General features: G+C 42.2%; 1 protein-coding gene across 1 annotated transcript; it reads left to right on the plus strand.

Moving 5' to 3' along the window:
- The first annotated feature begins 517 nt into the window (after positions 1-517).
- On the plus strand, positions 518-22,605 carry SERPINB5 (serpin family B member 5). Its single transcript, XM_084795329.1, has 7 exons — positions 518-673; positions 9,382-9,556; positions 11,414-11,551; positions 14,298-14,415; positions 15,218-15,360; positions 19,385-19,552; positions 20,859-22,605. The coding sequence occupies exons 2-7, from the start codon at positions 9,389-9,391 to the stop codon at positions 21,249-21,251; spliced, it is 1,128 nt and encodes a 375-aa protein (XP_084651455.1). The 5' UTR covers positions 518-673; positions 9,382-9,388; the 3' UTR covers positions 21,252-22,605.
- Positions 22,606-23,302: the final 697 nt, after the last annotated feature.

Consider the following 23,302-nt stretch of genomic DNA (forward strand, 5'->3'; position numbering starts at 1 on the left):
GGGGAAAGTAACTGGCTCACTTTAAGGTGCGTCCCTGAAAACAGGGTAGGAAAAGAATAGATCCTGCAGATCAAGGAACTGGAGGAGACCTGGAATCCTCAAATCAGCGATCCCCTCACCCCCTGCAAGTTTCAGTGCAAAACTCTGTCCTCTGTTAGGTCACCTTGTAATTCTATTAAACTGTCTCCGAGTGATGGCACTCTACACAGGAAAGACGGAGGTCAGCTTTAGAAGTTTGTAGTATTTCTTTCTATAATCACCTATTCTGTTCTTATCTCCTCCCACTCATCTTCTGGCGCTGGCTTGACAGGTAGGGTTGGTTGCCTTTACATATACATGCATGTGCTTAGCTCAGGGCAGGATCCACCGACAGACCCTTCCTGCCCGTGCTTGTCGCTGGCTCATCAGAAACTGTGCAGACAGCAGCAGCAAGCTCTGCCAGAATTATGTCTCCCAATCTTGCCCAGGCTGCCATAGTCATGAGTAAGAGCGCAGCGGTGGGGGCAGTGCTGGCAGCGCAGGCTAGGCGGGGCGGGGCCAGGGTGGGAGGCCAGGGTGTGGCCGCAGGTGACGCTGCTCTCATAGCCTGGCAGAGCACTGCTTTCACTGCCTCTCTGTGCAGGCCTCTTTTTTGGTCTTTGCAGCGCGTTTTCCAGGATACCTGCAATTCAAGGTAAGCAAAGTGGGGTCACAGGGCTGGTGAGTTCCCTCTTGAGGACAAGTTCCAGGAAATAGAGGGTTGACTCCAAATGCTGAAGAAAGCGGTTGGGTTTTTTATCAAGGGTAGCCTGGCTTCAGTATGATAGGGCTCACCCCCAGCTCCATAGTTCCGCTGTGAGCCCAAAGTGGCTCCGGGAGAACTGTCGCCATGTAGCCCTCTACGTTCAGAATATGAAGAAGGCACAGGACAGGAGGCTCGTGTGACGGAGGTGTGAGGTGCACAGTGATTCCAGGAGGACTAAGATCGTTTCCTGCCCTATCATAAAATGCAGGATGAATGTGAGATGCAGGCCTCTGATAGGGTGTCGTACTTAAAACCTGGGCAAGGTTGAGAAGGTGGGAACTGGGGCTTACCCTTCTAGTGGGCATTGTGGGTTGACATTCCTGGCATGTTAAACGTTAGACCAGTTGTTCATCGTCCAACAACTGCGATCTAGGCAGAAATCACACCTCCTTGCTCCTATTGGATTCAGCAAACTTGAAATCGTGTACAACATAAATTCATGAACATTTGAGATGCTTTCCTGATGGATGATGATGATGATGATGATGATGATAATAATAATCATAACAATTTTATGGCCTCGTTCAAACATTTCATACTGAAGATTCCATTTAATACAATAGGTTGTTTCATTCACCCAAATTGGATCTCAGAACTGGGGGACCTTGACCAATTTTTGCTCAATCGCTCAGGCTGAAGAAACTCAATGGTAAAGTGGTACCTAAGGTCACCCCGCTGGAAGGTGCAGTGGCTTCAGTGGAGGGAGGTTTTCAGACCTAGTGAGGCATGTTCCCATGACACAAGTTCTGATAGAATTTTCTCTTACCTCCTCCTCATTCTAAGAGGATCTTTAACAAAACTGCATGGCAAGCATCAGGGACGGTCAAGTGGGGCAGAAGGAAGCCTGGCAGAAAGGGACTCTAGAAAGTGCGTCAGCAGCTTTGTACCTGTGCTTCCTAACGCCTGCTCATGGTGCCACTTCAGTCCCTCTGGGCATGAGGCTCACTTTGGAGTATGCAGTCTCAGCAGTTTGGGCTATCCAGGTGTGGCTTGGTCTGGCGTTGTCTGGCAGCCTGTCAGTGGGTCAGCAGTTAAGTCCAGGCTTCAAGGGACCAGAGGCAGCAGGGATGGCTGAGACTCTATGAGCAAGGTAATCTACTCCAAGGTTGGAAATGACAGAGATTAACCTCATTGCTAATGCCTGCATGGCATTTTCCTGACATCAAGACACTTTCAAGAAGTATTTCTGGAAAAAAAAGAAGAAGTATTTCTGCAACTACTTTACTTAGTTCTCAGAGTATTGTACCGCAACACAAAAGCTGGGAAGTCTGATATTTTTAGAACTCTGGTACCAGTTTTTCTCCTCCTGGGGCCAGAACGTGAACCACAAAGGCCTTGCTCCTACGCTTTGGGTTATTATTGCCCAAGGAGCACTCACATCAAAGCTCCAGGGGAGATGGGCTTGGTGACAGACATCTGTGAGCCCAGCCTCTTGGGAAGCTGAGGCTGGAAACCAGCCAAATTAAAGACCTACTTGGGTGAGGGAAAGAGTTTAAAGTCAGCCTGGGAGACATAGAAAGACCTTATTCTGAAATAAAAGGTACAAAGGGGTCATAGCTCTGTGTTAGAACATTGGCTTTAGTATCAACAAGGCCCTAGGTTCACTCTTCAGTTCAACAGTCAATGAATGAATGACCAAAAAACCAAGTGAATAAATAAATATCCAAAAGCGGTCTCTTAGAAAGTCCCCAGTCTGTACAATGAGGCAAGCTAGGCTACTAATTCTGAAAGTGAAACCCTTTGTTTCTTGGAACAGGATCTCACTATGCAGCCCTACAAACTGGCCTAAAACATACTATATAGGGTAGGCTGGCCTTGAACTAATGACACTCCTGGCAATCCTCCTACTTTAGACCTCTTGCTTTTGGTATTCCAGTATGAGCTATGAGGCCTGGCAAAATTTAGTTTTTATGAAATGAAGAAAAACTATGTACATAGTTCTCTCTCATTCTCTCCCTTTCTCATTCTCTCTCTCTCTCTCTCTCTCTCTCTCTCTCTCTCTCTCTCTCTCTCTCTCTCTGAGTTCACATGTCTGCTCATGAGATGAGTGTGGCAGATACTGGTAGTCTGTAGATAGGATGGATCTATACCATTTAACTGAGAGCGTGCAGGACAACAGTCATCAGCCAGGACTGTCTCAGGCGAGGTGGGATGTATAATCACTGTGCCCATGGGAACCTTTATCTTTCCAGATGGGCCACCATGCTTTACATACTTGGGGACATCTTTACATAAAGAGCATCGTAGGCTATCAGTCCACAGACGTGAGCTTTCCTCACTCTTTCTGGTGCACGTGGCTCCATTAATTCATTTTATTTTATTTTTAATTGAAACAGAATCACATCATTTCCTCCTCCCTTTCCTCCCCCCAGTCCCTCCGAGTTACCTTACCTCAGGCTCCTCCCACAACCTCCACATTGATAGCCTCTATTTCTTTGATTGTATTTGTTATACACACACACACACACACACACACACACACACACACACACACACACACCACATATATGTGCCTGGGTGTATATATATGTATATACATACATACATATATTATTTTCAAGACAGGGCTTCTCTGCATAGCCCTGGGTGTCCTGAACTCACTTTGTAGACCAGATTGGCCTCAAACTCACAGCAACCTATCTGCCTCTGCTTCCCTGATGCTTCCCTGAGTGCTGGGATTAACGGTGTGTGCCACCACACCTGCCTATATGTATTTAAATAGATTGGCTGGGTCTGTTTTTGTTGTTTGTGTGTGTGTGATTTTGAAGGTGACCACTTGGCATTGGGCAGCCAATACAGGGTCTCATCTTTGGGAAGGACAAACCCTCCTTCTCCCAGCAGCTAATGGCCACTCATAGCTCTTTGTCATGGTGTTGGATCCCTCAGATCCCTTCCACATTAGTGTGTCCGTTGGCACCGTCCCTGCTCTGGCCCTGCTTGTGCAGCCTCTTCTAGGAAAGACTGTTTCACAACAGACTTCCTGACAGTCTGCATCTCACAATCATTCCATCCCTTTCCCAAAATGTTCGCCGAGTCACAGATACAGGAGCTGTCCCTTGGAGCTGGGCTTTTCACCATCTGTCCATGTGTGCATTGTGTCCAGTGTGCTTTCCCGTGATTCTGTAACTTGAATTCCTCCATTTTCCATAAAGAGAAGCTTTTTTGATGAGGGGAATAATGAGGAGGCGGCTCCAGCTGGTGAGGACAGAGGGAGGTTAATACCGAAGGAGTGAGAGGAACGAGGGACAAGTAAGAACAAAGTTGACAGGCCTCAAGGAATTATATTATTTTAATATAAACTTAAAATTATATATAATAGATATAAGTGTGTATATATACATTTATACAGACATCTATCTTCTTCCTATCTACCTATCATCTATCTACCTATTCTCCCCCCCCTCTGTCTCATTATTTACCTATCAATCATCTATCTATCTTAAAGGAAGTTAAGACACTTGGGCTGACAATGCTCCTCACAAGAACCACAGACGAACAAAAGGCCCAGTACTAGACACAAGAAACCTTTCAAAGAGTTGGTCAAGGTAGTCCAAGCTACTGTCGGAACACTATGGATAACTGGTTTAGCTATGAGGGTTGAGGATGGATCTCATGGCTGAAGGTACTGCACACTAGGGAACCCTGACTCGGCAACGTGAGCTGGCCCTGACCTTAAAGCCTCCTTGCAGTCTAGCCTTTTTGTTGCCAGAAAATGCTCTGTAAGCTGCTGAGGGAGGGAGGGTGTTAGCCGGACCTACCCAGCTGCAACACCTATGAGTCATGGGGGTCACCAGCATGGCACGGTGTGCAGAAGGTGTAAGTGGCACTCACTTGTCAGTGGTAACCAGCAGCTGTCTAATGAGACCTAAGGTCTAATGAGAACGGGAGAGAAGCCGTGCCTGGTCTGCATACCCAGCCAGCTTCCTAGAGCTCGTGACATCATGGACCTTAAAGAAGTAACTGCTATCACCAGGTTGCTGATGAGCATAATTCCTTACTACATTCTAAACATCACCTTTACACCCACAGGCATGTGTGGGGCCACTCATTTGTTTACATTCTCTCTGTCCCCGCTTTCGTCTGACGAAGTCCTTATTATTCTCTTTTGTACGATTCACTTAGATGTCAGTGCTTCTCAGGAGATGTCACTGAGCTTTCATGTAGGGGTGATGTTTTGCTGAGTCTCTATGGTAACTAGCACACTATTTTCCCATTTATGTCAGTAGCTGATAACTTGCAGCTGAGAATGAAGCTAGGATGTGTGTGCTTTGGGATTCTTTTTTTTGTTCCTCAATTGTTTTTATTTATTTGTTTGCAATTTATGTGTGTGGGTGCTTTGCCCGCATGTATACCCATGTACCACATGTGTGCAGTGACCACGGAGGCTACTAGATCCTCTGGAACAAGAGTTACAGATGGTTGTGAGCCACTGTGTGGGGGCTTGGCGTGAAATGTTGTTCCTCCGGAAGAGCGCCCAGGGCTTTTAATCACTAAGCCATCTCTCCAGCCCCCACCTTGAGGTTCCCAAAGCCTGATTTGAGTTAGGTGTTTACAACTTACAGAACGGAAGAACCTAAACACTGAGAATTTGAACAGCAGAGGCAGAAAGGAGAACCCGAGCTTCTTCAAGTAGAAAAATCCTTGGGGGAAAAGTTCTGTGTCATTAAAGCAACCAACTGAACAAGTAACCATAAAACCCAAACAAAACCAGTGTCCTGCCTACACACAAAGGGTGTCCTGGTATCTGTGAAGGGGGATTATTTAGGATACAGGATTTGAGGAGCTTGAGAAACTCCAGAAAAAAAACAAGTGGCAGCAAAAACCTACTTGTGAAGAAAGAAGAGGAGGGGTGTGTGGTGGGGAGGGGCTGGGCTGGGAGCCAGAAGAAATGGATTCTGGGCTCGGCCCTGCTGTTCCCACTCCCTGCGTGGGTGGCCTGGGAGAATCGCAGCATCTCCCTCCACTTCAGTCATTTGCAAAATGAAGGGGTGTGGCCAGACTAGATCCTGCTGCAAGATGTTGTCCCACTTTAAAGGTTTATGGTTATACAATATCAATACCGCAGCAAAGAATTGCAGGAAGAAGTATCTTTTAATTATCGTTTTTTCTTAATAATTAAAAATGGGGAAAAACCCCATAATCACATCCTTTCACCCTCTTCCTTCCCTCCGTCCAACCCTTTCTGCCTTTCTCCTACCACCTCTCAAATTCACAACCTCTCTCTTAATTATTATTTTCACATATATCTCAAAACCAAAAACATATAAATACATCGTACTGAGTCAACTTAGTGTTGCTTGCACGTTTATGACTTCAGGGCTGACCAGGTTGATAGTGTATAAGCAATTAGTGGGGTTGTTCTCTGGTCAGAGAACTATGGGTTCACGGAAATCGTATTTCTATACTGCTTTAAGAGTTACTTGACATTTTTCCCGTTAAGATGAAAATTACTTTAAAACTACCAAGTGATTTTGAAATGTGCAGTTTTTTTTCTGTTAGAGTAAGGTAGAATAATATCTTTAGACAAGATTCTGGGATTGTCACAAAAATGAAAGGCGACAGCCCTGTAAGAAGGTGATAAAGATGGAAACAATTGAACTGATTTTAGCATTTTGAGTGCAAGATTTTAGACATCTAAACTTTTTTTGTACAGGACTTATTCATCTCTGATGAGTTATTTAAAGGTTTAAAAATGGGATTTGCTTGTGCAAAATGGTCTATGCAGGAACTTCACACTTTTTCTGGGAGTTACTGTCAGCATGTCTGAGATTTGCTTAAATTCTTCATTTTAAGACACAGGGAGGTGCCAGTTGGCTGCATCCAGCCTTCTTTCAAGCTCCCTCAGTCGACACCAGCTTTATGGTGTGTTCAGGTTACCAAATCACAGAGCCACTGATGTGAGTTTTCAAGTGATCAATTTCTTAATCAGTGGCTGCTTCCTACTCATCTCATTGTTGTGAAAAAACACCTGAGGCAAACAACTTAAATGAGGGTGTTTCCTCTGCCTTCAGTTGTAGAAGATACAGCCCCTCTTGACAGGGAAGGGAACAGCAGGGACAAGGGTGGCTGGTCACATTGAATCCACAGTCAGGAAACACACCGCCTGATGGCTATGCTCAGTTGCTTTCCCTCTCTTATTCAGTCTGGGACCCTGGCCCTAGAACAGCATCACCTCTAGTTAGGGTAGTCTGGTACCTTAAGTATTCTAATCTAGAAATTATCACCCAGATATGCCCAGAAATTTGCTGCCACAGGAATTCTAAATTATCTAAGTTGACAATGAAGATTAAGTAACCGTCACACCATCACAACACTTTCCACATGTAAACAGACCTTATACATGACACCTCCAGGCTGTGCCTATCAGACAAGTATGCTGTAGAGGGGACCTCAGATACTAAGGGCTGCTACCGTTCACCGTAGCCAAGGAAATTTTTCTGATAGTGGAGCCATTTGTCAGGGTAGACAGATGGGTTTGGGCTTCAAGTGCTGAGGCCACCATGCAGAAGAAGGTCCTCTGTGACAGGGCGAGGTCTGGTTCATAGGTTAATAGTTTCCAAGCCAAACCTGCACCCAAGCTTCACACGGAAATATGTACAGCACTGATAGACTTTGTAATTAGCCTTATTAGAACATGAATGAATCTTTCTGCACAGCGTCATTTGGGCTCAGTGTATGCCAGCATGCTGTTCCTAGTGAGTGGCAGAGAGAACTTTCCTTAGATGTTGACATGTGTCCTGGATGGGCAGGGATCTCAGTTTTGGTTTCTGTGGTTGATGAGGACACGGCTCATCACTTCACGCTCATTCACACCCATGTTGAGCTGTTAAATATGCTGCCAAGGAAGCCTGAACCTCTTGTTCTGAAACTCACATGTATTTCCTAAACCTGGAGTGAAGAGTCTCTTGGAGGTTCCCTAGTGGTGAGAAGAGGGCTCAGAACTCTCCATAGACACCCACAGCAGTAGACCCTGCTGGTTCCTATGTACTTAACACTAGCTGGCCTCTGGGCAGGGGTGCTGATGTCATCTCACATGCTGACCTTGCCTAAGAGAATGAAGAAGACATGGCAAGCAGAGGACCAGACCCTCTGTTCAGATGTATCCAATGGAAAGCTCATTCTACGAGGGGTGGGGTAGGGGGATGCTGCTGCTGACATGAACTCTGATGCCTGTGATTTGATCCCTGGCAGAGAAGCCATGTGGGAACACAGAGGAAGGGGATGCAGGCAGTCCAGATGAGACCTGATAGGCTGTGGTCAGATGGTGGGGGAGGAGGACCCCACCTGTCGGAGGTCTAGGGAAGGGGAATAGAATGGAAAAGGGAGGAAGGGTGGGAACAGGAAGATAAGAGTGAGGGAATTATAATCAGAATGTAATGTGAATAAATTATAATAATAAAAAAATTAAAAAAAAATTAAAGTCTCCTCCTCCAAAAGAAGACCTGGCTTGAAAAAGGAAGTATTAATGTCCACTCGAACTTTTGGGTACCTTGTGACAGATTTTTAATAGGCACACCAGCCTGAGTGCACCTACCATTAGCAGGAGATCAGGGAGCAAAGCTGGTGGCCACCAGTGGGCTCAGCTTTGTCTTTCTTTTGCTAATAAATGTGATTTTCAGATTCTGAGGAATATTACGGTCGATTTGAGTTTATTCTATATACAGCCCTATAAAGAGAATTCTGAACACCGATTTGATTTTGAACCACATCTTGATTTTATTCTCTTGTGTGCATTTGGAATTTCTGTTAAGGTGTAAGGTGCCAATTGTAATTGGGTCTATGCACTTGAGTCTGACCCACTGTGGGGCCTGGCTAAGGAAGCCTTTGACTTTGAGCGGTAAAACTGTCTCTGACCTTGGGGTGCACATCCTGCCTAAGATATGTAATAGTTTTCTCTCTGTGTATGTGTATAGGTTATCTTTCCTGTCTGTTTATCTGTTTCTGTATTTTCTTTCCTGTTCTTATAAAGACACTTGCCACATTGGATTAGTGCCCATCTAGCTTAAAAACTTTAATTAAAGCTGTAGACACGCTATTTTCAAACAATGTTATGCTCATAGGTGTTAAGAATTGGGATGGGACTATGACCAGGATGTAAAGTGAATAAATAAATAAATTAATTAACTAAAAAGAGAATTAAGAAGTCGGTGTATCTTTTTTGAGGATAAGATTATCCACTTAATAAATATAGAAAGAACCACACATAGATGCCACAATTGTATTTTGGCACACAAATAACTATTTTGTATGATTTAACCAAAATAGTAATTGAAATATGTGATTTTAAAAGCAAACTGAGTTTTTTACTAATGTTGCCAGCTGCTCTGGACACTTACTGGGGAAGTGGCACCGTGGCCTCTTGATGTTGGCCGTGGTGGCTGAGCAGAATGTGACGATACTGTGGAGGAAAGCACACACAGGCGCCTCTAGACATTTGTCCAGAGGTCTCTTCACAACTGCTTTTCTTTCAGAACTTACCAAAAACTTCTATATATCCTATCCAAGATAGTTGCTTCACTGAAGTAGAACACTGCTCTTGTAGGATGTGGTTGGGAACATGTTTTGTATTGAGAATTAGGTTTTGTGCTTGGTTCTAGGCCCAAGATGGATGCCCTAAGACTGGCAAATTCGGCTTTTGCTATTGATTTTTTCAAACAACTGACTAGAAAGGAGCCAGCAGGAAACATTCTCTTCTCTCCAATATGTATCTCCACTTCCCTGTCACTTGTTCAAGTAGGTGCCAAAGGAGACACAGCAAAGGAAATTGGACAGGTAAGCTGCCCAAGCCTTGGTTTGGTTTTGAATGGGGATATAGTTACTGGAATTCATGGTCAGGACCTAATTTTAGAAATGCATGGCTGGAACTATTCAGGACAGAGGGCTTTACCATTCTCAGGACTCTTTTAATATATTCTAAACACGAACATCCGTGTGTTGGTAACAGGACCTATATTTAGAACAGGCACTAGATTGGGATGGTGAACATCTGACAGGTGTTCCGTTTACCAGTGGCTGTCAGCAGGACATACGACATCCCTCACCTGACGTATTTTAACATCAATCAAATGACTTATTAAATACTTGGTTGCACATACTCTTAGTAAATGGGGGAAAAGCTACCCCCTGCTTGCTGCCCTACATTCAGAGAACAAAGCGCTGCTCCTCAAAACACAATTTATTTAGGACATCAAACTTAATATTAAAATGCAAACTCAATTACATTCTACCCTAGAGTATATGCAATCTCAGAAGAAATGTTTTAAATTACCTATCTTCAAACTAGCATCGATAAATAAAATAAATTGCATGCACATATGTTTTGGAACCCTGGGGGGGCTTAATACATCATTTGAGACAAATGGGCCAAAGTAAAATTTCCCATGCAAACACATACATATGTATATAGATATTTCAGAGTTTCTTTTGGGCTGTGCTTGATTAGCCTTGTAAAGTTCTTGGACCCTCAAATGAGATGATTTTCTTGATTGCTGTTTTGAGACTTCTCAAGCTCTGAGACAGTAGGAGCACTTCCTGCTCCTCTCTGTTATTTCCCTGATGCAGATTGATGTAAGATTCAAAAGGGAAAAACCCTTTTCTTTAAAAAAAAAAATCCACCAGTATTTGAAATGAGAACACTTTCACAGGTGTCCTTAAAATTATTACTGATAAAACATCGACCCGGTCAGGATAAGAAATGGAGTGAGGTGGAAGAGACCGTTTCAGCTCCGGGGAGAGGAGCGCCATCTCCCATGAAAGCTGCATCTCCATATGCTGTAAACCTAGATGCCATGCTTCACTTTTCAGCTCTTTTTCCGGGACTGCGGGAGTCGCGGGCTGGGGGGGTGGGGGTGGGGTGAGCGGCATCTGTGCCTCAACCACAGGAAGATTTTCCACTGCAGTGTGTGACCTATTTGTCTTTGCTAGCACATCTGGTCTTTTCGCGACATTCATTTTCTTAATTCTTGAGAACTTAAATGTATGTATATAATGAAACTTGATCATATCCATCCCCTTTCCAACTCCCTTCAAATTCTCCCTCAATATGACTTTCCTCCAGCTTTGTGTGTGTGCGCGTGTGTGTGTGTTTCCTTTCTGATAGTCTATTTAGTTCAAGTAGTGGGGACTACATGTCTAAAGGTGTGAGGCCGTTCTCGGAGGCATGGGAGTACACCAGTGCCCACGTTTGCTGTGGGCAGCAGTCAAGGCTGGGGTGCATAATTGATTGAGGTTCTGAGAATCAGAGACTGAGCTCTCAGCCCTTCACGGGACATCTTGCCTGACCTCTCTTGCCCTCAAAACACTAAGGCTCAGGAAGTGTGGAGGAGGAGGCATGAGGGATGAAAGAGATGGAGGATGGGGTGGGCAGCTGTGAGATGCCAAGGTCTGGACTTGACATGGTTAGAGCACTCACGAACTCACAGCAGCTTTGCTTACCTGCACAAGGCCTGTGTAAGACGGACCCAGCTCAAATCCTGCCTCACCCTTACTGAGGACCTACTGATGCAGGTTTTTTTTCAAAACATGAAATCCAGGGATCCAATTTATGTCTCATGCCTGCATGGCAAGCATTTCTTCCCCTGACCTCCAGGACAATATTTTTAAATAACGGATTTTGTTTTCTCTTAACAGGTCCTTCACTTGGAGAACGTCAAAGATGTACCCTTTGGGTTCCAAACAGTCACTTCTGACGTTAATAAGCTCAGCTCCTTTTACTCTTTGAAACTAATCAAGCGACTCTACATAGACAAGGCTCTGAACCCTTCTGCAGTAAGTTGTTTGTGACAGCAGGATGGGGCTTCTCCCCAGAGGGGCATTTCACCCAATAGACACACAACATGTCCCAGGGCACCCCTTCTCTAGAGTGTCAAGTCACGCAGCCCTATGACAGATGTTGGATGTTGGGGGATGAAACAGCAGTCACATCAGGCTCATGATACAGAGAACTGTGTCCCTTTTCCCCATCAAGCCCCCAACTAGTCCTTTGAAGAGAAGGGATGATGGGAAGTCCAATTATCTCCTGAATGGGTCTCCATAAGGGGTTTATGACAACTTGTAGTAAGCTCTCTCCTTCAACAGAGGAATACATGGCCTGATGACATCCTACACTTCCCAGTTCCCTTTTTTAAAATGTCCCAGATATCTTTTAGAACCAGTAAGAAAATAACCTCTACAAATGATCAGTACTTGATGTTGTTTTCCTTGGCTAGTTGGATGGACATTTGTACAAGGCTGCTGTAGTCATTTAAATGAACTCATTTCTTCAAGCAGTCATATGAAGAACATTGTGGGCCACTATTGTTAGACTCCAGAGTGTAACCTTGGCTGTCCTGGACTGGCTTTGTAGACCAGGTTGGTCTCAAACTCACAGAGATCCTCCTGCCTCTGCCTCCTCAGTGCTGGGACTAAAGGTCGGGGCTGGTGGCTCAAGACTTTTGTTTTGTTTTTTCATAATAGCTTTAATATCTCTATTTAAATACACAACCCAAATTCTTGATTATAGGATGTCTCTTCTCTGGTAATGTAGGACTGACTCAGCTCCTCCTTCTATGGGCAGCATTTCCAGCTTCTAGATTGCTAAGGCACATGCTCCACCTTGGCATGACAGTGCTCTGCAAGCTGTATTTGTTTTTGTGTGAGATCTTTGAGAGCGAAGTTATTAGACATTGTTGAGAATTTACTCTCGTGCCTGAAGACATCTATGCACAACTATTTTGTTCCAGCGGCCACCTGGGAAATTAAAGAAAATTGAGATGAGGATTATGGTTGGCCGTGGCAGCATTCCGAAAGCTCCCCAGGTGATCCTTAAAGACTTGTTAGTGGCAGCATCAGAGGAGGCTCTTCATCTGGCAGTCTTCCTGATGCTCTTGGTAGGACTGGATGCTCAGGCAGTCCAAGGCTGGGCCTCAGTTACCTGGAGCTAACTGAATTGGCTAAGATGATTTCTCCTGTGAAGGAGTTCAAGACAGAGTGGCAGGGCATTCAAGTCATGTTAGATTGGCTGGATTTCCATTCCACAGCTAGAACTATTTTTACCAAACTGAGAACTTAAGCCTTTCTTTTCTTTTCCTTTCTTTTCTCTTACCCTCCTTTCCCCCTTTCTCATTTCTTCCTCTCCCTTCCCCTTTCTCCCTTCCTGCCTTTCTCTTTGCTTCCCTTCCCTCCCTCTGCTTCTTCCCCCTCCTCTTGCGTCTTCCCTTCCTTTCTTTTCCTCTTTCATTTTTCATTGCTTCTCCTATTATGTATTACCTGGAAATATACTAGCCAATAGTACCTATGAATGAGCCCTGGGGGCATCGGCTGGATCGGAACCACTCAAGTGTTTGTTGAAAGTCTAAATCTGTATAGCCTCAGATCTCTTGCATCAAGTCAGTAGGGGCAGGTTCACATTTAAGGTTGGATTAGAGTTAGACATTGACGACGATGCACCTCTCTGTGTTCTTTCCTGCACTTGATTGTGCATATGAAACTCCTGGGAATCTTGCTAAAATTCCCAGTCTAAGGATGTCTACAGGCCTAACCCTTCATTCTAACAAGATCTTAGGTGATACTTGACTTCTGATTTTTGGATCATATTTTAAGTATCAGGTCTCTAAAGAACATTTACTTTTTTTTAGTGAGGATGAAAGTTGTCTGTTCCTTATCATATTTATTTATTTTTTACTCTTGATACATAACATATATGCTGTGTTCATTATTTGTTCTTATTGCTGTGATAAAATAGCATCCGGAAACTTAGTGGAATAAAGTATTATTTTGGCTCCAAGTTTATTCATGGTTGCTTGTTAACCACTTTCTTAGGCAGATACCTCAGCAGGAGTGTGTAGCAGAAGACAGCTGCTCACTCCAGGAGGGACCAGGAAGTAGAACACTCTCTTGCAGGAAGTGGCCAGAGATAATCTTCAGATAATTTCCTTAGTTAGGGCCTCAAAATAGTGCCACAAACTGAGAGCTAAATGCTCAAACCATAGGTGTCTGAGGCATGTTTTAGATTAAAACCAAAACTATATAGTTATGTTATACATATGCTAATATAAATAATTAAAAAATAAAATAATTGGGATTCATACTATAATTATATGTATTTAACATAGTGGGTTTTTTGTTTTTATTTTGAGACAAGGTTTCTCTGTATAGCCGTGGCTGTCCTGGGCTTACTTCGTAGACCAGGCTGGCCTAAAACTCACAGGCATCCACCTGCCTCTGCCTCCCTGAGTTCTAGGATTACAAGTGTGTGCTACAGAGCCCAGCAGGTCTTTTGTTGTTGTTGTTGTTGACAAAGCTGATATCCAATTGACAATTTGGTAACCGATAGCTTATAACTGAAGAAACAAAACATCTAATACAAAGAAAATGCTTATTTCTACATGAGGCTTCATAGAGTGTAGCCAATTTTGAAAATGTATGTGTAGTGATAGATATTTAAGGAATCCATTTTTAACTCAGTGTAATCCTGCATTAGCTCCATTTACATTAGCAAAGGGCTTTGTGATTTTGTGAGCTGGATGTTTTGCAGGAATTTATCAGTTCTACAAAAAGACCATATGCAAAAGAATTGGAAACTGTTGACTTCAAAGATAAACTGGAAGAAACGAAAGGTCAAATTAACAGCTCCATTAAGGAGCTCACAGACGGTAAGCACCATTTAATGTTGCTATAAACGGCCAAGAGGCCCTCCCTGCTCAAGAATCCTTCCTCCAAGCTTAAAAATATTGAACATCAGGAAGCTTCTTTCGATATTTTTAGTGCCAGCTAAATTCTTTGTTCATCAAGCCATGTCAACAACTTGAGTTTCTGGGCAGTTCTGGTATCAACCCATTGCTTGGCAGACGGGGGTGCATTGTTTTCGGTGAGCTTTGCCTTGCTCTCTGACAAGCTGCCACATGCCCTGGGAGAGCCCAGCTGTTCCTTTTATCCTGTAGGGTTCTGCAGATCATGAAGCCAGGTTTTTAAGTCTGGAAATGGCAAGAGGATTCTTGAATAATCCACTTTCAACTAAAAATTTTCTACAACTTTATCAAAAATGAAAAGGACAAAAAGTCTTAGGAAAATGTAAATCTACAACAAAGCCAAACCTATCGATCGATCAATCGATCGATGGATTGTAGTGAACGTTTTGTCCTCAGGCTGCTGAGTCCAGGGTCCATCCCTGCTTTCAGCAGAGCTCTCTCAGGCCTCTCTGCTCTTATTTTACCTCCCCCATTAAAAGTCCCCGTGAGCTGTCTTCCTCTGCCAGGAAATCGGATGCAATCAGTGACTAGATGGCCTTTCTTAGAGATGTATTCACAGTGTTTGTAGAGCCTGTGGCAAATAGGAAGTAACTATAAGGGACTGGCGGTCACGTTACAGGTGGTAATGGGTGGCCATACTGCTGGGGTGGACAAGCATGCAGCACAGACGATTTAGGCAATATGTGCTTTCCTATACTCATTGCAGGTCACTTTGAGGACATTTTATCAGAGAACAGTATAACTGACCAGACCAAGATCCTTGTGGTTAATGCCGCCTATTTTGTTGGAAAGTGGATGAAGAAATTTCCTGAATCAGAAACCAAAGAATGCCCATTCAGAGTCAACAAGGTATGAGCAGCATGTAGTGGGAAGTAGGTCAAAACCACGTACAGGAGTGCATCTCTGCGGAAAAGGAAGAGACACAGAAATCAAAGGAGGGAAAAGGCCAGAAAGCAAGCAGACAGAGCAGAGTGGAGCCCTCCGGGTTATCAGAAAGGGTGGCCACTGAGGAACTGGGTTCCTGACTCAGTGACTTCACTTTGGTCTCATTTTCTTACTTACCTGGTAATAAAATGCATAGTTAATATTTATCCCCCACCCCTTCTTTCTTTCCTTTTTTTTTTTTTTGTAGTGCCCAGCCCAGCTCATTTTTAATATGGTTGATTATGATGAAAAAATAGAGTTTTCCTCATCTACACTACTGGGAATCATTATAGGAAGAGCTAGAAGCCTGTTTTTCAGGACAATCTCATGTACATTATTGGGGCAGATAGATTAAAACTAATGTTTGTAAGTAAAGAACCTTTTTAAAAAAATATAAATTAAGCCAGAGAACCAAGACTGGAGATATCCTGAGAGAAACTAGGGGAGCTGTATGTGCTTTTATCTTGTTTGGTGACTACTCAGACCAGGGCCAGCAAGGTGCCTCAGCAGGTAAAGGGATTTAACTGCCAACTCTCACAGTTTGAGTCCAGTCCCCCAAGCCCACTTGGTAGAAAACAAGAAAGGGCTCTTGTTAATTGTTCTGATTGCCACATGTGTACAGGTGCCACGGTGTTTGCATATATGTGCACACACCCATGCACATGAAAAAACATAACAACAACAACAACAACAACAATAATAATAGTAAAAATAACTCAGGCTTGAATAAATTAACACTTCAGGTGTAGTACTCAAGATGTCTTATGCATAATATTTTAGCATTCTGTTCCTTCCAGATCCTGACCAAATAGCATCTTTTAAGAATAAATTTATTTTCATCATATTCTTTCTCCTCCAATCCTCTCAGAACCTCCCTCGTTCCTTCCCCATCCAACTTCATGATGACCTCACTGTCAAATAAACTCAACCAAACAAGAAAAACAACAAATACACAAACAACTAAAGACAAAAGTCAGGCAGATAAACAAAATAAAAAAGAAAATAAGACAAGAAATAACCAACAAAAAACCCACACACATAAAAGGCATGGAGTCTTTGTTGGCCTGTTCTTCCTGAGCCTGGGGGCTGTCCTGGAGTGTGCTCTACCACTCAGTGACACTCCATTGGAGAAAATGGGTTTCCCCCTCCCAACACATATTCGTTGCAATAGCTTTTCGGTTAGGGGTGGGTCTTTGTGTTCATTTCCCCTTCTCAGTGCTGGGATACCATATGGCTTTAGTGTGTGCAGGTCTTGTGCATGTTGCCACTGCCTCTGTAAGTTCATACGTGTATCAGTCCTGTTGTGTCTGGAAGATTCCCTTTCCTGGGAGTCACTCATTACCTCTTTCTGTCTCTTTTTCTAGATAGATCTCTGAGCCTTGAGGGGAGCGGCTAGATAAATACATCTCATTTAAGGCTGAGTGCCTTGAAATCTATCACTCTGTACAGCTTGTCCAGTTGTGGATTTCTTTGTTAATTACCATTTACTTCAAGATGAAAGTTCTCTGATGATGGTTGACTAATGCGCTGATGTATGGGTAGAGCAATATGCCATTAGCAGTCATTTTATTGCTGTGTTCCTTTAGTAGAATAATAGGAGTCGCTTTTTCCTGAGTCCATGACCTATCAAGTCTCAGGTTCTTAATCCTAGAGCCCAAGTGAAAATCCCAAGAGACGCCAGCGTGGTTTGGTTTAACTAGAGTGGCTTTCATGATTCCCCGATTCCTAAGGGTTTTCTGTTCATACCCCACTCACCCCACAGGTGATTTTCTTAAGACAGATTTGCTTTCCTACTTCCTTCATTAATGCGTGACTTTATAAGGGCACGGACCTTGTCTTCCTCATCTCAGTGTCTACAGCTAAGTGCTCCGAAAATGTCTGGGTGAATAGTCAATCAATTTTCAAAGACCAGCTTTAAATTTTTTTGAGTCAGTCCATGTAGTCTCTAACTTGTAATAAACTCCCAAATGACTTTGGCCTTCTGACTCTCATTGTGTCTTTCCAAGTCTGGGATTATAGACACACACAATCACACTTGGTTTATGTGTTGCTAGGGGTTGATACCGGAGCTTTGTATGTTTGGAAAGCATTTGGCAAACTAAGCTGTATCCTTAGCCCAAAAGCCAGTGTCAGATAAAACACAAGAGTCCGGGACTGCAGAGTTTCTTGGGGGAGGGAAAAACGCTGTTACTGCTTCTAATAGATTAAAAAATTTTCCCAGGGAGCTGGGGGTGGGGGTGGGGCAGATGACTCTTCTTCCATGTTCTCTTTCTGAGCCTTTGACTGCAGTGGACTTAACTGACTGCTTGGGACAGCTGGCACACATGTTAGGTACTTCAGACACTACATATTGCACACACAGGCTTTTAGTGCTATCTCTCACTGAGGGCTGGAGCAGCATGTACTTTATAGCCTCTGCTATTACATGGGTAGGCATCACTCCACTAACAGTCACATGAAGATGACACAGCCCATTTCATCCATCATTTGATTGATGGTTGATGTTCCTCTCTGGGAAGGACTGGCAAAGGGCCCCTGAGTGTAAGTGAAATCTCAAGTATGTGACTAATGGTGTCTGTTGTGAATTCCCCAGGATCTCCTCATGGAATGCCAGTGGGTGGGACTTGGACTCTCATGGTGTTAAGACTTGTAGTTTTTATGTTTGTGAAAGCACCAAAACATGTATCTGAAAGGGGAGGAAGGATTGTGCTATTCCTCCATTACTGCTCTTAAATCATAAAGCCAGGTAACAACAGAGCCTGGAAGCCTGGACCCTAAACAGAATTACAGGGGTTTGAAGTTATGGAATTTCAGTGTCTACCTAATAAACAATTAAACCTGACTCTGGGCTGTGTGGGCAATGCACTCCTTTTGAATACAGGTTCTATTATTTCTTTCTAGTGTCCCTTGAACTGCATTTGCCAATAATTGTGTGTTTTTAGTGATAGTACTAAAACAGTTTTGCATTTCCCTTGGTGTCTCCTTTAAGGGCTGGATTACCATGATGAAATTATGGTAAGAGCTTAATGTAATGCCTATTCTGAAAAAATTATGTACAGATCTACAAGTTATGCACCTTTTATCTAAACACATGAGCCCAGAAGTGGTTTTAGATTTAGATTTTTTTTTTAGATTTTGTAATATTTCCATTTATTTGATGAATTAGCTTGGAGGGGTTGAATCCAAATCGAACTAAGAAATTTATGTTTTATATACATCTTAGAAACATATTTTGAAAATAATTTTGTACATTTTTCTATCCCTTTTCTTTCTTCCTTCTTTCTTCTCTCCCCCCCCCCCCGCCCAGCCCTGTGTGTGTGTGTGTGTTGTTAGAGATTGAAGCCAGAGCTTTGCACTTGCCAGGCAAATTCTGTACTCCTGAGCTGTGTCCTTAGCCTGTGGGTTTTGTTTTCTTTTGAGACAAGGTATTTCTATATAGCTCAGACTGGCCTTGAGTTTATTATGCGGCCCAGGCTTGCCTTTAGTTCATAATTCTTCTGCCTCTGTCTACAGAGTGCTGGGATTATAGGCGACTGCTGCCATACTCATACAATTCCCTATATTTTGATTGTTGTCCATCATATGAAATATGAAATCATATTATTTTTCCTTTTATATACACAAATACAATAGACATAGTTCCTATAATGTGGAGCACATGGGATAGTAATGTACATGGATAACTTTCAAAGGAAATCATAAGACCTTCCCAGGATGCATCATACAGTGTACATTCTCATGCATGTGGTTAAGTCATAATGGTCTCCAAAGCCACAGACGTTTGTATATTTCTGTCTTCATTGTTGTTTCTATCTTTATTTCTACCTCTGTGTCTTTATTATCTAAATCCATATCTATATTTGATTCTATGTATTTGTATATGTGTGTGTGTTTATGTATTCTTTTGCAAATTGAAAATTAACCCTTTCAAATTTTTCTCTCCTAACAGACAGACACCAAGCCGGTACAAATGATGAATCTTGAGGCCACATTCTGCTTGGGCAACATTGATGACATCAACTGTAAGATCATAGAGCTTCCATTCCAGAATAAGCATCTCAGCATGCTCATCGTGCTCCCCAAGGATGTGGAGGATGAGTCCACAGGCCTGGAGAAGGTCAGGAGGCAGCTGGGTGCTTACATAGGGAACCCCAACATAGTAAAGCAGTGTGACAATGGTTGCCTGCCTCACACACTTCAGCTCAGTCATCTTCGAGGGGCCTGAGGTCCATTCTGTGTCCATTCTTCTTTAAAGTGAGAAACAACCAACATACTTGTCCTTTAAAATAGGCCAAGGTCGCCACTAAATTCTTCAAATGATTTTATTTAGCTTTTGTAACTTTCCTATGAATTAGAAACTTCGATGCTCTTGCTTACCAATGAAGAAGGGAGTCATGGTGTGAGTCACTAGTCCATGGCTACACGTTTAGTCAAGGAATGAAGACAAAGAATTTGAGCCAAGGGGGAAAAAGAGTTCTTGGCCTGTACTCGATGCTTAAGTGGGAAACAGAATATAAGTCCGTTAGTGGAAGAGCTAGTTAACTATAATGAATTTTTGATCCTAGTAATTTGCATCAAACAAGGTAAGAATATTAATTGAAAAGTAATTATTGTAGATGAATAAAAGAAGAAGTTGTTCCTTCCCCCATTAAAAAGTACACTTGCACCAGCTTGTGACCTTACCATGCCCTTGGCTTTTATTTGCTCTAGGAGAATAACACTGGTGCAATACTGTTCCGGGTTAGTAACAACAGTTAGCTACTGTCATTCTCGGTAGTGGTACTTCTGGGAAGGTCAAGGAGCAATTTAATTTCATTTGCTCCATGAAGAACTTTATGACTAAGTTATTTTACGCTTCGTTGCATATCTATCTTTTTAGCCAGTTGAAATGGTGGCATTCATCATTCATGATCTTAAAGAGTGAATCAGAGCTAGTCCGAGTTCTCATTATAAAACCAAGAAAAAGAATAGCTTCTGTTTGACTTTGGTGGTATGTCTAGATGATGCATAACATGAACTCCTTTGTAGATAAATTGTAACAAACAGTCAGGAGATCTATATGAACGTTTCTAATTTTACATTCATTTTGCTGTTGTATATATAAAATCATAATCTACATGTCTGTTTCTGAAAAACTACTTTATAACTTAAGCAAATAAAAACCATGCTCTCATGAATGTTGCAGAGAAGAGAGCCTTCATGCAGGGTGGGATAGAGACGTCTGGGCTGGTAGATCTTATATGAGAGCTTGTCTCAGTGTTGGGGTACCTTCAAACCAAGGCTGATTTAAATGCCTTAAAACTGGACTTAAACACACTTTCTCTTTTTTAATCAAGCTATTTTTTTTTGTTTTTTGTTTTGTTTTGTTTTGTTTTTTAAATCAGAACTGAATAAAATTAAGTACTTTTCCTTTTGTCCTTCAGATTGAAAAACAACTCAGTCCCGAAACACTGTTGCAGTGGACCAACCCCAGCACAATGGCCAACGCTAAAGTCAAACTCTCCCTCCCAAAGTTTAAGGTGGAAAAGATGATTGATCCCAAAGATAGTCTGGAAAATCTGGGGCTAAAAAGCCTCTTCAATGAAAATGCATCTGATTTCTCTGGAATGTCAGAGACCAAGGGGGTGTCCCTATCAAATGTGATTCACAGAGTATGTCTAGAAATAACTGAAGAAGGCGGTGAGTCCATTGAGGTGCCTGGATCCCGAATCTTACAGCACAAGGATGAATTCAATGCTGACCACCCATTTATTTATCTCATTAGACACAACAAGACACGAAACATCATTTTCTTTGGCAAATATTGTTCTCCTTAAGTGGCAGGGACTTGACAAATCTCAGGTAATTTGTCTGTAGCTGCAGATCTCTGTAAACTTTGTATCCAGATAATCACTTTCTATGCAATAAATTGTTAATTTTGCTGAATCAGGAAGCTGTCGTTTCTTGTCTTATGTAACCTCACACTCACAGACACTTCTTTCCCAATCTCTTTGTTTTCATTTGTCAAAGAAAATAGTGCTTGCTTGTAATGAAATGGAAACACCTTGGAAACTATGTGTTCTTCACTTGTCAAAGCATCTAGGGCTGTGGACAAAGTGTAGTCTTCAAGAGAAGAATGCCTGAAAACATGATGTGGAGGACATTATTCTCAGGATTTTTGCCTTCACTGAAATAAAGAAGACTTTAGACATCTTCACTCTTTTTAAAACCTTATGAAATTCTAGAGAATAGGACCCACAAAATTACCCTTTTCCAGTAAAATTTGTGAACACGTCACAATACTGTAGGTCCAGAAGTCTTTATGTTAAACCTTGAGAAACAGGTTTTTTCCAAGACCTCAATGGGAGATTTTTAAAAAAGATGACACATTGTAAATTCTATATATTATGGAACTCCACAGATCAGTTTTGGAATATCATACTATAAAACAATACCTTATTATTTCTTCCATTAGTATAGACTATTCACACAAAATGGGTACATAAAAGTAGTTCACCAGTGATCAAAATTTTCTGAAAAACAAATAAGTTGCCAGCTCATAGAAACACTTTGCAGAGCATTTGGGATCTTGGAAAGTTGGATAAAGAATTCTAGGCCTATTTTAGGGGAAGACCAAGACCTAGAGGATAGTTCAATTTTTACAAAATTGGCTTTTGTTTTTCCTAATTGTCCCACCTGGTCATTTGGGTGATGCTGTTGCTGGCAGGGCTTCTAACCAGATGACAAGGTTCCCAAAATCTCCAACAACAACAACTTAAAATCTACAGGGATTCTTGTAATGATAAGAGTTTTATAGTCAATGAAGGACCTTTCCTCTCTTACTAATGTGACAATGGGAAAAGAGAAGGGATTCCAAATGTTCAGAAAATACAAGTGAAACTATTTAAGTACTCACAATGCTTTGGCATATATTTTTCAGTTTACAAATCTAGCTATTTCAGATAGCAGTTTGTAATCTACAGAAATAATTTATAAAATGATTCTGATAAATCAGCTATGTTGCAACCTAATTTTTAAATTCATCACCAAAAGAAGTATTTGTTACAGTTTTTCTTATATACCTCCCCTTATTAAATTTCTTGCCACTTATTGTAAATAAGGTTCTTTTTCTTCTAAAGGTCCAATGATGACTTTTTTCTGTGCTATTGACAATAAAATATTATTGAATTATATGCTTTGTTTTTTCTCTATTAGCTTAGAATTACTACCTTGAAACAGAATCAAGGCATCCATTGATGGTAAATATTTATATATGTAAATGCCATCTGGGATGTGGTTAATTCATACTAAAACTAGTACAAATGAATCCTGTCCTTGCTATTGTTTCTCTCTGGCCATTGGTTCTTGCACACTGTTTATTCCAACAAAGACAAGACCAGGATAGTGTCAGAAATCATTTAAGCACTTACAAGTGGAAACCACAGCCACCCAGGAGGACACATCTCTCCTCTCTAGGGCTTTTTTTCTTTGGCTTCTTTGCCAAAGCGTAACTTTAATAAGGTCTGTAAGCTTATGATGTTTTCCTAGCTGGTGCATTTCCCAATGTCATATGCACTTCTTTTTATTGCTTATAATGTCCTTGAACCTAATAGCCAACAACCTCACAATGTGCACAAAATGAATGTGTCTTCTCTTGCAATGAATGCCCAAACATCCCCACTTTGTACAGGACTACCACTTTTGTTCATTTACCCCTTCTGACCTATAAACAAAATATGGGATGATTCTGAGAAAAATGAGTGAGTGTGAAGGGGAGGGAAAAGTCCGAGGCTAAGGGCTCAGGGAGCTTCAGGTGTCTCCAGTGATCTGGAAAACACTGTTAGAAATCTGTCAGCATTTCCGTGGGATAGTCTACATTGGTGGTGTC

This window comes from Acomys minous, assembly GCF_964271855.1.
Source record: "Acomys minous genome assembly, chromosome: 1".
In the NCBI taxonomy this organism is placed as follows: Eukaryota; Metazoa; Chordata; class Mammalia; order Rodentia; family Muridae; genus Acomys; species Acomys minous.